General features: G+C 35.0%; 1 protein-coding gene across 1 annotated transcript in view; it reads right to left on the minus strand.

Annotated features, from left to right (window-relative positions):
• Positions 1-5525: 5525 nt before the first annotated feature.
• The window catches only part of LOC139515742 (uncharacterized), a 79614-nt gene continuing 68345 nt past the window's right edge, over positions 5526-16794 (minus strand). Inside the window, exon 40 of the mRNA XM_071305423.1 lies at positions 5526-15583. Coding sequence (XP_071161524.1) covers positions 6592-15583 — 8992 coding nt within the window. The 3' untranslated portion in view covers positions 5526-6591. The remainder of the gene's footprint in view (positions 15584-16794) is intronic.

The raw sequence follows: 16794 nt of genomic DNA on the forward strand, positions 1-16794 counted from the left end.
AATCATGTCCCAGTTTTTCACATTATTAAAAGCTCCAAATCAGCAAATCTTTGTCCCTTGAATTGGTTCTTAATGAATAGTTGTCTCACAGTAATCATATTTTAATATATAGATAAAAGAAGATGTGGTATGAGTGCCAATGAGGCAACTCTCCATCGGTATCACAATTTGTAAAAGTAAACCATTATAAGTCAAAGTACGGTCTTCAACACGGAACCTTGGCTCACACCGAACAGCAAGCTATAAAGGGCCGCCAAAAAATACTAGTGTAAAACCATTCAAATCGAAAAACAACGATCTAATATGTATAAAAAACGGGAAACATTTATGAACCACATCAACAAACAACCACTGAACATCGGGTTTTTGACTTAGGACATGTGCAACCAAATACAGCCGGTTTAAAAGTTTTAATAGGTACCAACCTTCACCCTTATGCAAACCTTGCTCCGAATTATGGAAAACATGTATAGGATTCACGGATTTTTGTTTATGACTGAGGAAAATTTCGTAATATAAGGTATCTGAATACAAGGCATGAAGCATCCAAGTCTTTTAACTTCTGAAATGGAAAGCTTTATATAAATTGTTTCAGCTGTCACCGCCGAATTGCAATCCCAACGTCTCGCTTTTTGAGACTTCGCAGGCAAGACAATTGATCGGCACAAAGCACAAAATTCAACTTAAACATACAATATAAAAAAGAAGATGTGGTATGATTGCCAATGAGACAACTGTCCACAAGAGACCAAAATGACACATACATTAACAACTGTAGGTCATCGTACGGCCTTCAACAATGAGCAAAGCCCATACTTCATAGCTATAAAAGGCCCCAAATCTTTTTTACCGCTTGGCCTTCAAGACTTCTATCCTCATTTGACGAACAGTCATTTATAACTAATGTCACAGTAAAGTGCATGTTAACAAAGTTTCGAAGTCAATATTTCCTTGATTTTTTTTTAAAACTTGATAATACATGTAAGGCTAACAAATACTTGAAGGGTGAAAAAATATTTTTTACAGTACTTTTCAATATGCGACAAACTGTAAGTGACTTTATAGAGGGGTTGAACTAGGGGATACCTAATATCCAATTCCTTACCCCAAAAATCCCTCATATTTTTTAAACTACGTTCTTCCCGGTTCCCTCGTTCACAGACTCCCGTTTCTCCCCCCTTATTCCCAACACCTATCAAAAACCTTGTGTACATAGTTTAGCAAATGTCAATGGCCTTATTTGGTTTCGATTGAATTTAAATATGGAATCTTTGACAACAAAAGTATTTCCTTGAAAACGTTTTGATAACTCTTGACATCAATATATGAATGCACGACTTGCTGGATAGGGCACAGCATTGAGAAAAGAAAGGACACATATTTGTGACGTCTGTGCTGCTATATAGAATACAACACGAATTTGAGATAGTCACACATTTATGTCAATACTCGAGTGAATATAAAGCTTGACATATTAAACAGGTCTAGATTTTCTGACGTCAGAATATATTTGCATAGTAATTTCCAAAACACAAGGCCAATATGGCCTTGAAAAACTGACCAATCGACTCAATGAACTACAATGCATTGTGGGCTACTACGAGTAAACTACAACTTAAAACACGTGGAATTAGTGGGAAAACAGTCAATTAATACATTGTCTGGGACTCTCATTACCAAAGTTTTTATTCTGCAAATATATTTAATGTAAAATATATAACATAATCTTCAATTTGCATGCTCAGATTAAAAAAATATTGTTTATTGGCTTCACGATTCGACTTTCTTTTTCGCCTTGCAAAAGTAGTTGAACCGGTTTTGTGCATTGTTATAAATTGAACCTGCATTAATTTCACGACATGACACAGTGAAATATCCAATGAAGTGACCACTGTCCAGTAAGAAAATCATTTGAGCTCTTTTAAACCTGTATAATGTCATTGCAAAATCATTTCTGCCTAGAAAAACACGAAACTTTCATTGAAACACTTCTATCTGTACTGAATGTGTTTTTTTTTATCAGGACCTGAACTAATAGTAAGAACATCATAATATTCAGTACGCTAAAAAGAAGTGTTATGAAAGCGGCAGGGGCGGCTACAGCCATTTTAAAAAGGGGGGTCCTAACCCTGGACAAAAGGGGAGAGGTTCCAACTACATGTCCCCATCCAAATGCACTGATCGTCCAAAAAAGGGGGTCCATCCTGAGCGGGTACGGTATATAGCTCAATACATTTTTTACAGTTTAAATTCATCCATCGATAATATCCGTTTGTTGCTAATTTTATCACAAAATATACCTCAGAGGTTTTTTTTTTTATCGTTCGGCTGCTGTCCTGTTGACATATGTAAAATATCTCCAATATTAAAAGTCTCTGGATCATAGTGGGTGCCATATTACCTATCATTTTTTTTCTTTCTAAAACATGCTTTGTATATAGAAATAAGAAGATGAGGTATGCGTGCCAAATGAGACATCTTTCCAACAAAGACATAATTTAGTAAAGTAAGCAGTCATAGGTTCAATGCTGAAAAGTAAGCTATTAATGACCCAAAAATTACTTGTGTAAAACAATCCAAAAAAAAAAAAAAAAAAAACAAAAAAAAAAACGGCCCAATTAAATATATAAAAGGACAAGAAATCTATCCCATCAAAAAAAAAAATATTGTATAGGAGCCTGTATTTCAGTGGTTGTCGTTTGTTTATGTGTTACATATTTGTTTTTCGTTCATTTTTTTATATATATATAATTAAGGCCATTAGTTTTCTCGTTTAAATTGTATTACATTGTCATATCGGGGACTTTTATAGCTGACTATGCGGTATGGGCTTTGCTCATTGTTGAAGGCCGTACGGTGATCTATAAATGTTAATTTCTGTGTCATTTTGGTCTCTTGTGGACAGCTGTCTCATTGGCAATCATACCACATCTTCTTTTTTTATTATAGATCCAACGCTGCAATTTTCACAAAACATATAAAATTTTCCACCTTGTCGCACATACATATTGATAAAATCATTACAGCTTATTTCTAATGCATGTGGAGCAAAACTTTGGTTAGCTTGCTTGCTTGTTTGTATATTGTACAAAATATAAAATATACAAGTTAAACTATGCCTTTATATATATATATATATATATATTGTTTAAAGATGTCAATCTTATTTTCAAAGCTTGTATAAACAACTATACAAACAAAGCAAGCAAGCCAACCAAAGTTTTACTTTTAAGGTTTAAGAAATCAGCTGTAATGATTTTATTCAGTTTGGCAAATGTCCGAGCCCGTAAAAAAACGAACAAACTGAAACTACAGTCAGTGCTGACTTCACTACCTTAAAAAAAGGGAACAGTTTGGAAGTCCCATATACTGAAATGTGACCAACAAAAATACTTATAAATTTTGTTAACACTGCCATGTATGTAAATATTTCTTCGCCTTTTTTACGAACACAAAATTCAAGGATCCCACATTTGCCTTTAATTATCTATACGAACATTGCTGTACTCTTGAATATCAGCACCGGCTGTTATCGACGGCTTACTTTACACCAGTAAGTTTGTCTCGTGGGTAATTGTGTTTTTGCGCTGTTGTTTCGTTGCTTCTGGTGGACAAATACATGAAATATCTGTGCCATCATCAAACATGTTAATTAAAGGAGCACTAGCTACGATATATGTAAAAAAATAAAGTATGATTTTTTTTAGATCAATCATTAATCAAATTGGAATAATCAAATAATAATTTGCTTTTAGCAATCAATTTCCTTTAATTTTGTTAAAATAAGCGATTAAACATAATTTTTGACTGATTCACTTGCAAGTGAAAACGTCATCATCATTCTAACCAGTATTCATGTGAACTTCAAGTTAACCCCTAGCTAGAGATTGACAACGCATGCATTGTACGTGTACTGGTTATTTAAAGGAAAAGAATGTCAACAATGAAAGTGAAACTACGGTACATCATTTGATTACTAATTCGATGCACATAAAATCGTTCGTATATGGTTAAAAACAATGAGAAACATCTATTTTTAATCATAAAATAAAATCAAACAGACCTATAAAAATCTACTTGCACGTGTTGGTTTAATCTATTCGTATCTCTATTTTTGTTTACATCGCTTATATGGTCATCTGAGGTCAAATCGATAGTTAATTAGATGGCGTCTGGACTACAATACACACGAAACGAACCTATATATTATCTACCCCATGCTCTGTAAACTGTTTATTTTAGACTTTTGATAGTTTGGATAAATGTTTTACCTTGTTATAAACCAAATATGAGAATTTGAGTCAAATCGGTTACAATGAATTTGACAGCTAGTGCCCCTTTAATGGCTATATATCGGGTAATTCAAACCCTTTTTTCTTCACATAGAAACAACTCTTCGTTAATCTGAGCATGGAAGTAATACTTTATATCACGAACTATAAATGAGGATACACAAAATGAAAAACTAAGCGAAATTGTGAATCCCGCATTGCACGAAAAAATGTGTTGTATTTCAGTAAATAACACGTGTTCTTGTTTGATTGTAAACACGTAGTAGTCCATCATGCATTGTGACTCATTTAGTGGATTGGTCAAAAACCTAGGTAAAAATAAATTGCGTCAGATGTAAATAAACAATTACATGTGCGAGAACATAAGTATGCTAATTTATGCATTTCCATATAAGGTAGTGGTCCCGACCTGTTAAACAGGCACTTGTATATTGTTGAAGATCACGTTTGACCTCAGGCTAGATGACATTTGTGTACAGGGTTGTTGTCTCATTGGCATGTTTGTTTTGTCACACATAGTTGTCAATATAATGTAAATTAATGCGACTGTCATGCAAGTGAGAGGTTTAGACAATTTAAAATCAGATTTAATCCACAATTTTCTACATAAGAAAATGCCTGTACCAAGTCAAGAATATGACAGTTGTTATCCATTCGTTTAATGTGATAGAGCTTTAAATCTTGCCATTTGATTAGGGAATTTCCTTTTTGAATTTTCATCCGAGTTCAGTATTTTTGTGATTTTACTTATACGTATAACAGCCTTCTATTCCTACTGTTAAAGGTTATTAAGCAGACACCAATGAATCAATCTATTACATGGCAAAATAGATCTTTTGAACTTCAAAACTTGGTATAGAACACTGGTGATAATGGCTAGGAAAAGAACGACTGCATATAGATTTAAAATAAAGGGTGTAACACATAATATTTGAAGCCAAATATATTTTAGTGAAACAATAACAAAGTGTAACAATAATGTAAACAAAGTGTCAACAATTTAAGTGAGTAATATAGGTATTGATATATAAAAACACAAAACTACATCTTAAGTTGAAGAATAAAAATAAATAATTTAACACTTATATAGAAATATATATTTTCACAAAATTACAAATATAAATATTTTTTTTTACAAACTTTGAATATAATCTTTTTTAACCCACCTAGTTTTAGCTGGACTAAGTCTAAATTTTAACTTAACAGGAAATGCTTATTTTTTAGTAAAGAATATTTAGTATTGACATATCCTTATCCTTTTTAGATGCAAGATACACGTTTTCTTGTCATTAATATCTACCTTTAATATAATTAATAAATTCTAAAAAGAATTTAAATTGTTATGAAAAAATGTATTTAATTTTTATGCATTTGATTTGGTATTAATCTTTTGTACTGACCGATCAGAAAGAAGGTGTTTATTAAACATAATATGTAAGATTTATAAATTTATTACAATCTAGTTGTTACCTGAATAACTTAATTAAGTAAAGCTGAAATCTAAAAAACAAAAAATCCCTGAATTGATTGATTGATTGTTGTTTTCAAATCTTCAGGATACCATTATTAATTTAACTCGTTAACATATTTCTTTAACTTATTCTGCTTTCTTTATGATATTAACTCCAGCTTAATACAAAAACAGACTTCTAGTGTACATAGTAGAAAAAAAGCTTAGAAAATGCTAAGTTTTACAGTATTTTACAGTAAATTTGACATCACTAATGACAAAAAACAAACAAATCATTTTTATACACTGTGCACAACTATATAGAAGAAACAAAAATATTGTTCTTGTGAACATTTATATCAAATAAGCAATATATACAGCCAATAGAGTCAAACTATATTGTGCATTGATAAGTGCTTTTAAAATAACAACAAAAAAATACCAGTAATACAAAAAGTAAGTGTGTAATGTAAGTATATTGTATTCTTTATAAAAATCATTAATAAAAAAAATCAGAACACAGATTGAATTGTATTATAATATATTTGAATTTAAAGTGTATTTTTTAAACTATATAAATATTTTACAGATTGAATTGCATTATAATTTATATTTGAATTTGAAAATGTAATCTTAAACACCATATGAATATTATAAAAAAGTAAAACACAAAAATTTATATACAAAAAAAAATATTTTGAAAAGCAAATATTGGTAATTTAGGCCAAAATTTATAACAGTTTGAGAATGGACAGTTTTTTTCGAATAATTAATGTTCATATTTATAGTGTCAAAATTTTACAATATTTTTACAAAGTTTGTTATTTTTCCATTTGTCATTACACTCGTTTACCATTTGAACTCATTTTCTGGTTCATTTCCATTCGGCGACTGAACTCTAGATGGAGGTCTCGATGGTTGACTTCCCATGGAAGACATGCTCACATAGCTATCTTCTCGATCCATTGATGCATCAAAGGAATGTCGGGATCGCAATGGTTTACTGGTATTAGTTTTATTCGTTGGACTGAACGAATTTGCATGTCGTGATACTCGTTTTGGTTCTGTGTCAGACATATTTTGGAACGGATTGTTAGCTTGATTATTCATTATTGATTGTCTATGAACACCTTGTTCAGGAATGTATTCCATAGGTACCTGAGGTTTTCGTGAGCTTGCCTCGGTTTCAATTTTATTTGAAGTGTTCTTTCGACTTCCTAAACTTGTACTAGTTTTATTGTCATGCCATGTGGTTGTATTCACTTGAGTTTTGTCTATTATTGACATTTTTTGTACACTAGGCTTCGTTTCTGTGGTATCAACCAATAATTGTGTATCATTGCTCATTGCATTACTGAGAACACTAGAGGATCTTGAAAATGATTCCCTTGGCTTTGGTGTATTATTCGAAGTTACAGATTCCCTCCTGCTATCTAGGACTGAAAATTGCTCAGCTTCATCGGGTGAAAATCCTCTGTTCTTGAACGAAAAGGATTGTGTTTCAGTCTCTGGTTGAAATGGACTGAAGATTTCTGCATTATCGGGTTGGTAATTTATACCTGGTTGTACAAATGGTGATTGTGGTCGAGGGTCTGGTGAGTTTGATCGCGGATTGGATACAAGTTTTGGTTTTTTAAACAAGGAGGAGTCTGTTTTAAGAGGTATACTCTCATCTGCCTCTGCATCGAACATACTGACCACTGGTTCCATCTTTCCTGCTTTAAGTGTTGGTTTCTTTGCCTTTTCTGGGAATTTGGCCTTGAAATTGTATGCCAAGGGAGCCATTGCACCACCAAATGCATGATTGGCAGAAAACAACTGGTCTTCTAAATCAACGTTAGTAGCTGTTAATACAGAACGATCAGACATGGACGAACGGGGTCTCCAATCTTCATCATCATCTGAGTCATAGTCATGACCTACCACCTTTTTCTTCTTTCTGAAGCACAGTTTTCCAAAGCACCAGCAACAACATACAGATATTATTATAAGAACTATAATAGCAGCAACGGCAGCTACTATGATCATGATATTCAATCCCTCAGCATCCAACTCCTCTTCTTCATCTGTACAATAGTCAAAGTAATGAGTTAATGTACATTCATCCACATCAAAAGTTGCTTGACAGTAATAAATAAGGTTTTCCACTATAATTGTTTGACTTCCATTCACTCCAATAGTTGAGTAATCTGCTAGACACGATTCCAATAAAAAGTTTGAAAGACTGGATATGTCACCTCCATAACAGGTTGAATTGACATCAGAATTTGAGAGAGCACTTATACAAGCTGTTAATGCTGCAGAATCTACGTTATCTGTTGTTACTTCTTCAGGGGTGAATGTTGATACAGTTGGTATATCTGATGGAGACCATAAGTCATCAGCACTGACTACGGCCTTTGATCCTATAGATTTGGCGCTAGTAGATGTAGATATTGTTCCGGTGACTGTTGTTGTTCCCGATCCAGTCTGCACAATAATGCTAGCAGACAGTCCTGTACCTTCATCAAACTTTGAAAGAATAATTAAGTTTTCATCCGATGTTATGTCCTCAGTATATTCTGATTTTTCTGCTAGAACCGAGTCAAAGGATCTAGCTGTGCTCCACATACGTAACATATCAATATCTAATGGATTGCTGGAGCTTCCATATATTTCTATTTTGTTTATTTGTCCCATGGTACTCGATGTTAGAACATTTAAAAATGATTTGTATTTGAAGTCTTCCCCATTATTTGCAATTCTGTAAACCATAAATTGTCCACTTGCTGAATCCCACGTTACAGTAATGTAGTTCCAAACTTTTAATTCATATGCAATGTTTGTTGTTAGGGTCATTCCAAAAGCAACTTGTAAGAGACCATCTTTTATATTAACTGTCAAATTATGTAAACCTATTTCATATGATATTATAGGCTGAGTAATGTTTTTGCTACTGCTATCTATTCTGGACCAGAAACTAACAGTTAACGCATTCAATGAATTAGTATACACATCATTAAAAGATACAGTCTGAGTTGTTAGATGTAGCATATAGCCTGACGTCGAGAGATCTTTCAGTCGACTATCATAATAGGTGTGGACAGACCCGAGTGATGTTCCTAGTTTTGTTTTAGTCCAACCTCCGATGTACGCGGTAGATAACTGACTTTCTACAAAAGCCATGGTTGATGAATCATCAGGTGATATTAAGTCATTATACCATGTTGTATCAGTATTTCCTAATAATCCAGTTGCTGACTTAGCACTACTGGATTGTACTCTAAAACGACATATTAATCCAATATTGCTGTCAGAAACCAAGACAGAGAATCCCCCGGATGTTAGCCTGATATAATCTGATGTATTCCATTTGACTTCTATGTTAGATACAGTTGTTATCACAGGATACTCAAATGTTGTAGATCCGCCTACATGTACAGCCTCCATGCCTAGTGTCCCTTTCAGTATGCTTACAGTTTGTCCACCACTGCTAACAGATAATTCTTTAATTTCTCTGCAGCTGATATCATTATTACAAGGCCAGAATACCCCCTGAACTGATACTCCTCCAGCTGAATATGCAGTGTAAGTGCCTGGTGTTATTAGCTTATAGGATACTCCATCAAGAGTTGTTATATAGGATCCCATTAGAAAGCCTACTGCATAAGTTTGTGATGATTTTGGTGCTTGAACAGCAAATTTACAGTCAGATCCGTACATCCCAGTTGTACATTCTGAACAGTTGAAAGTTGAATCGGTCATAACAACTTCTGCATTAGTTGCATATGACTTCCAGTAGTTTGTGGTACTCATTGTACTTCCAAGCCAGTGTGCATCACAATTACATCCTCCTGTTGTACCATTACATGCGCCATGTGAGTTACAACTTCCGTCTGTTCCTAACGAACATGTTGCAGCACAAGAACTTCCCCAATGTCCTGAATCGCATTCACACTGACCAGAGACAGAATCAAAAGTTCCAAATTGACATTCTTGGTTGCATGATGTACCATGTTTTGAAAGATAACTATTATATGTTATAATTTTGTCACAGACAGCATTTGCAGGCGATTCCGAAAGAGAATTTGCATTCTTGCAATATTCAGCAGTACTGAGAAGCAATACCTCTGCCAAATCCTCATTCCCTGATGTCTTAACTAGTGATGAGCATTGGTCCAGCATTGTTTCAATGAAATTTTCTAATCCTGAACACTGAGTTGTGAATCTGCTATCTTCAAACAATCCAGTACATTTGTCCGACGTTGTAGTAAGGCTGTATGGTTCTGCTGTAGTTAACTGAGGCAGATTTAATTCAATTCCTTGAGTAAGTTTTAAATCATCTGACGATGCCCATGTCGGTGGATTATCCAGATTTACTGGATACATATTCTGATTTTTAATGTCTGAAGACAAATACCCAGTTCCTTCACTAAATGACCATGCTGCAAACAAATCTGGCGTTTTCTCCGTAACATCTTTCCTCCAATTATTTTTTATGATTGATGGGTTTTGTGGGCGTGTCCACATTCTTAACTCGTCAATATATCCATTAAACTGACCTATTGGTGCTAGGGTAGTAACTCCATTTCCAATTTGACCTACTGTTAACGTGCCCCCACTTGTAAAAGCACCAACATTCATTTCTATTTCTTTCACGGATATTTCGCCAGAATCCTTTGTAACATATACTCCAAGTACACCATTTTCTTTATCCACAGCAAGATTTACTTGGTTCCATTTATCAACATCCAACTTTATTCCAGTTTGGTAAGAATTGTCGTTTTCAATAATGGCAAGACCGCTACGGAAATTGACAAATGTTATAAAATCACCATTGTCTGTATGATACGTTAGCATTGGTCCATTCACAGCAGTTGGTTTAACATTGAATTCAACACTATATTCTGATGTGTCTGGCAGTTCAAAGTCATCTGCAAAAATGCCATTTGTTCCACTGAACCGAAGGCATGATGGTCCGGTTATGACATATTCTCTTTCTAAAATGGTGTCAATTTCAGTGTTGTTGACTGCATTGTTTTCTAAGAAGGAATCAATTGCCTCATACGATATGTCTTTGACACATGATCCTGCAGTTGTTGAATTAATTTTTTTATTGCAAATGTCTCCTCTAGTTGCACTCTCACAATCTGCAAGTTGTAGAGCTGTCTTTGTGTCACAGGACGCTACCAGACCTTCAATCAAGTTTGTTTCTGAATCAAATTTTTCATTTGGATATGACATGGTGGCAATTAAACCATTTTCAATGGACATTATATCAAGCTGTAAGTTGATATCGGTCATATTTATTGTCAAAAAGTTATTTTGTGAAATAGATAGCTGAACATTGCCTATTGTTGTCTTTTCAAATATTTCAGTTTCTCCAGTACTTGTGAAAACCTTTACTTTTGAATCTCCAAAGCTATTGGATGCACGGACATAGTAAACAACCCCACCAGCTTCAAACATTATGTCATTTAAACAGTAATGTGTCTTCTTTGTATCATTACATACAGACATGTGAGCATAAACCGATGCTTGCACTCCTGAATGTCCAAAAAGCTTGTATACATTTTGTGCTGTTAAATCAACTAAATACCCATCAAAGGTTACCATTTGTCCATAATTATTGATATGAGCTATTAGATTTGATTGACCTGCTGGTTGTCCAGTTGGTAGAACAACACATTCGTCACCTTCCCATCCTGTTCCACAACTATCACAAGTAGTTCCGGTCCAGTGACCTTCACAATGACACTTTCCCTCTATGTCACAAGCTCCATGATTATTGCATGGTTCTGCATTGCCATTGGGACAAAGTTCGTCGCAATTTGGTCCCCAATATCCGTAATAACAGAGACAAGCCCCGTCTGATCCCATATAACCAAATCCACAGTTGTTACACTCCTGAGTTACCCAGAATGGAACTGTGCCATTCTGTTTGCACATTTCAGTATATAAACTAGTGGGAGTGCCACCTTGAGCTGCACATGCTGAAATGAAACTAGTCATAGCTACCATGCTGTCTTCTACATTTGAAGATGTACTGCCAAGAACAATACATTGTTGTTTAAACCAGTTCTTACTAGATTGGGAAACTCCTGCACATGCTGAATTTATAGCAGCTGAATCAAAGAACTCATTACATGCTAACTTAATATCTTCTTTCATCTCGATTGTGTTCTTAGCATCTGGATTGATATTTTGTAAATCAAGATCAGAAGCTACCCATTCAGGTGTTTGCCAAGGGAAGCTAGGAAGCTGTAAGTCATTACTTAAAACATCATCTGTTGCAATGCTACCAAATCCTTCTGAGAAAGACCACAATGTTGATACGTTCTTTAGGAATCCAGCTCCTTTCACATTTAAGCTGTCTGCTTGTGTTATCAAGTGAGACGGTATGGGATCTGTCCAAACTGATATTTCTTCAATCTCGCCAATAAATTTCTCATCATCAGTGAAAGTGTGTGCCGGTGATTTCGACGAAGGAATCCATTCTGCTAATGCAACTTTTCCACCTTCAGAGAAAAGATCTGGAATGAAGTCCTCTATAATTTGGTATGTCATACTGGCATTTGGTCCATAATGGTATAAGTGCATTTGGTTATTTTTTCCATCCATGGTCATAATGAACTGATTCCATTCATTAAGCTGAGGACTGATAGATGTTGTAATTATGTCAGTTCCATGTTCTAGAATCATTGGGTCAGTATTATATATAGAGAATGTTTGGTCGTCTTTACTATTGGACAGGATAACTCCACCTTCTTCTGTCGGTTTGAAATAAATACCAAGACTGAACTCTTCACTGTTAAGAGTGGTATTACTGTTATACTTCAATTTTTCCGACTGAGCAGCTGTTTTATTGAATGATAGGGCAAAGCCTGCATTTTGATTCACATCTACGCCATAGACTGTTGATAGTGTGTCGACCAAAGTACCACCTTCTGATCTATATTTCTTTTCAAGGTATTTCATTAGATCTGAATGCGACATTGATTCCATTGAACTTGTTTCTGGAAGTATTCCTTCTGAATCTGCTAATACAGCTGAATTAATGTCTAATGCAAAGTCTATCCATTGCTCCTGAGCTGTAATTGTAATGACATTGGTTTCTGGGGTCTTTACAGTAAATTTCAGTTTTGCATAAGAGTCCATTTCCAAGTCCACTGAAGCTGATAGAGTTGATGTTGTATCATAGTCAATCTTGACCGAGTTACTATACACCGTAGGTGGAACATCCTTTTGTCCAGATGGCAGCACTACAAGTCTTGTATCTCCTGTGGTAATAGATAAACCAATAACACATGCTCCAAATTGACAACTCACTTGATAAGTCTCAACAGCAAAACCTTTATCTTCATTTAGAATAACAAAGTATGTCCCTGTCAATTCATCCAAGCTGATCTGATGTCCATCGAATCCCATGTAGTTTCCTTGACTTGTTACATAAGCTTTTGTTCCAAGCGAGCTTCCGGTGTATAGAACATCACAATCTGGACCAGTCATACCGGCAGTACATGTCCCACAATTCAATGATCCATCCCAATTCCAATCACATGTACAACCTCCATTGTCGTCACACTTCCCATGATTACTACAAGGAGTATCAGAACCTCCTGGACAAACATTGGAACAATTATCTCCATAATATCCATACGTGCAAAGGCATGTACCATTTGAAAGTTGCTCTCCAAACACACATGTTTTAGGACATCCACTATTTTCTCTGATGGTTATTTCCAGACTATTACAGAGCGATGTTAGTACTGGAGATTCTGGCAAATTTAACACTACTTCACAAACTTTTCCATAACCAAGGATAACGTTGTTGACTGATGCTAAATCTTTTGTGGTGCTATACACTTGCATGCATTCAGTGTATAGAATATCTTTGGTAGATGTAGGTACATTGGAACACTCGCTGTATGTGTTGTTTCTTATCTTTTTACAAACTTGATCAGCCATTTCCTCCTCTGCAGTGCTGTTAAAGAAAACATAAGTGACTTCTGGTTCTGTATACTTGTCATACACTAGATCTGAAGGTGTCCATGATGGCTGAACCCATGGGTTGCTGGGCAGGTCAATTGTTAAACTTTGTATAAAGTCTGATGTTTGTTCACCTTGACCATCATCAAAAAGCCAAGCTGCATAAAGTATTTGTTGTATGTCAAGAGGATTAAGTTGGTAAATATCAACAATGATGTTTGGTTCTACTGGTATTTTCCAAATTAAGAAGTTATCTAATTGACCTTGAAGTGCTGTTGGAGCTGTCATTGGCTTTCCACTGGAAGGTGGTTGCCAGTGACCCATAGAAAATGTTCCAGGAGTACTGAAGATGCCAGTTGACAAAAGCACACTTCTCCTCTGAATATACCCAGTGCTATTGAAAACATATATGTCAAGGTCACCAAATTCACCATAGTACATAACAACGACCTTGTTCCATTTATCAGTTTCTAGTGTCAAATTGGTTGCAAATGTTATATTATTGTATGTCACTTCTAAAGATTCTGCACTTTGTATCATGAACAGGTTGTTATTACTGAAAGAAAAGAGGACGCCTGCATTTCCACTGATATTTGCTATTTTGACAAGGAAGTCAAAGGTGATGTTTGGTCCAACATCAGTGTAAAGGTCAATGTTTATTGATACCACCGTTGAAACAAAATTCAAACTGAATCCACCAACGTTCTGTTTCTCATCTGCCAGTGTTGGATAGTATATGAATCTGTCACATGTGTTTACTTCAAACCGACTAAATTGAAAGGCAGCTGTGGTCAAGTTAGTTTCCACGTTAACTTCTGTGAAGGTAAAGTAATATCCAGTCACTTCCGATGGTGATACAGACTGTATTGTGCCAGAGTATGTACACACACTTGGTGAATAAATGTTCCTGTATTTTAGCTCTTCCAATTTCAATGTGGCATTTGTTTGGCCAGATCCACCAAAAAGTCCACTGGTAAAGTTCAAAAGGTCAACTCTCAATTGAACCTGCAATGTCAAGTACTGACCTTGCTGTCTTATCAAAAGTTCAACATCAACACCAATCATTATCTTTATTTCATCAGAGTTGAGTCTCTCAACCTTGAAGCCCTTAAAGTAGAGTGTACTGTCGAGGCTATTTGCTTGATCTTCAAGGTAGACTATTGATTTGTTGTTGTCTTGTTTAGATGCTTGAATGGTAAGTTTGGCATATCCCATTGCAGAATCTCCAATTCTAAACGATATAAAAGTGAAACAGGTATAATTCTGATGACAACTAACTAGTTTCCCTTCTATCATGAGAACATCACTTAATGTAAGCAGTGTATACTCTGCCGGATCCCTGATAATGAAGCTGAGGCCATCTAAGTTTGTCATGTGGCCAAGCTGACCAGCTATACCAATGACTTTGATTCCTTCTACTACATCACTGACAGCAATATCACAATCTGTTCCTATCCAACCACTTGAACATGTGGAACACTCATCTGATCCTTGTGTATTTGATGGGCAAGCACACATTCCAGTCTTTGAGTCACATGACCCATATCCTGAACATGGATTGGTTGTTCCTCCTGGACAAACAGTATCACATGACGTATTCCAGTAACCACTGTTACAGATGCATTCATGTCCTCCTTGTTTTGAACCAAAATAGCAAGCTGGATCACAGTAATCAGTAAACAGTAGGAAGAAGTCATTATTATTTGACATTTCAGTACATAATAACTGAGCTGGCCAGGTGTCTAGTTCTAAGATGACCTGACAATAGTCTGAATAGCTGATGACACTGTCTACCAAGCTGTACTTATCCACTGCAGCTTTACAGTCATAGTAGTATTTCTGGTGGATACTATCTCCGGCACCAGTACACGCACTGAAAATAAATAAAATTAGAATTCATAATATTGTATTTATTGATGCATGTATATATAAAACTTGAGATTGCTAATATAAACAAAAAGCCTACAGAGTACTATGAATTTTTGTAAGGCCAAGAGGCATAATACCATAAGTGAGGGTAGGAATGGCCTTTACAGTCAGGCATCAACAGTCATTTTCACATACATGCGAACCTCCCGACGGGAGTACAAAACTCCCATTTTCAGGGGTCCCCTCCCGTCCTCCCGTCGAAGAGAAAAAAATCCCGTGTAGAAAAAATTTCATGAAATGAAAATTTTCAGTCGCCATTTTTACTATTTTGTTTACAAAATTTATCATTGAGATCGTAAAAACCCGAGATTTTTTAAGTCGTAAAAATACGAGGTTTATCGAACGTATCCGGTGTAACTGACATTACCTGATTACGCAACATGTGGAGATTTTAATTCTTGCTAAAGGCTAATTAACAAGTGATAATAGTTTGATTGAACAATCATAAGGTGTTTGTATATCAATTACTCGATGTGGCTTCTGTTTATGGCACACGCCAAGGATGATTAAAGGCAATTACCGATAAATACCGGCATTGATGGAAAATGGAATGTTGTTGTCCAAAAATTTATTGGAAGTTTTTTGATGCCGAGAAAAACACTTATTGTATATGAAAATGTCGAGATGAAAATACTGGAAAAAGGAATGGTTTCACAATGAGCTGTTTGCTACACAAGCTGACTGAAAAATTATATAAGCAAATTGATTATTTTGTACACCATTATGTGTTCAAAATGCCAAAACGACAGTTATCTTTAAAGACACCAGTTTCAAAACAACAGAAATATTTGACAAAGTTCAACAATGTTTGTTAATTTATTATTTATTTATTATGTAATAAATGTATAGCATAAATCTCTCTTATATCTCAAGCCAATGCCAATGAAAAACAAATAAAAAAAGATTCTCATCAGCAATCAACAATGTAAAACAAAAGAAAAAAAGATTCTCATCAGCAATCAACAATGTAAAACAAAAGAAAAAAATATTCTCATCAGCAATCAACAATGTAAAATAAAAGAAAAAAAGATTCTTCTCAATTATTCCTTAATATATGCAGACTTTAACTAATGCCATTCACAAGGAAGATTGAAGAAAAAAACACATCATACGGTTAGTTATACAACGAAAAATATGTCGATAAAAAACCTCCTG

The sequence above is a fragment of the Mytilus edulis genome, chromosome 1 (genome assembly GCF_963676685.1).
Source record: "Mytilus edulis chromosome 1, xbMytEdul2.2, whole genome shotgun sequence".
NCBI classification, from domain to species: Eukaryota; Metazoa; Mollusca; class Bivalvia; order Mytilida; family Mytilidae; genus Mytilus; species Mytilus edulis.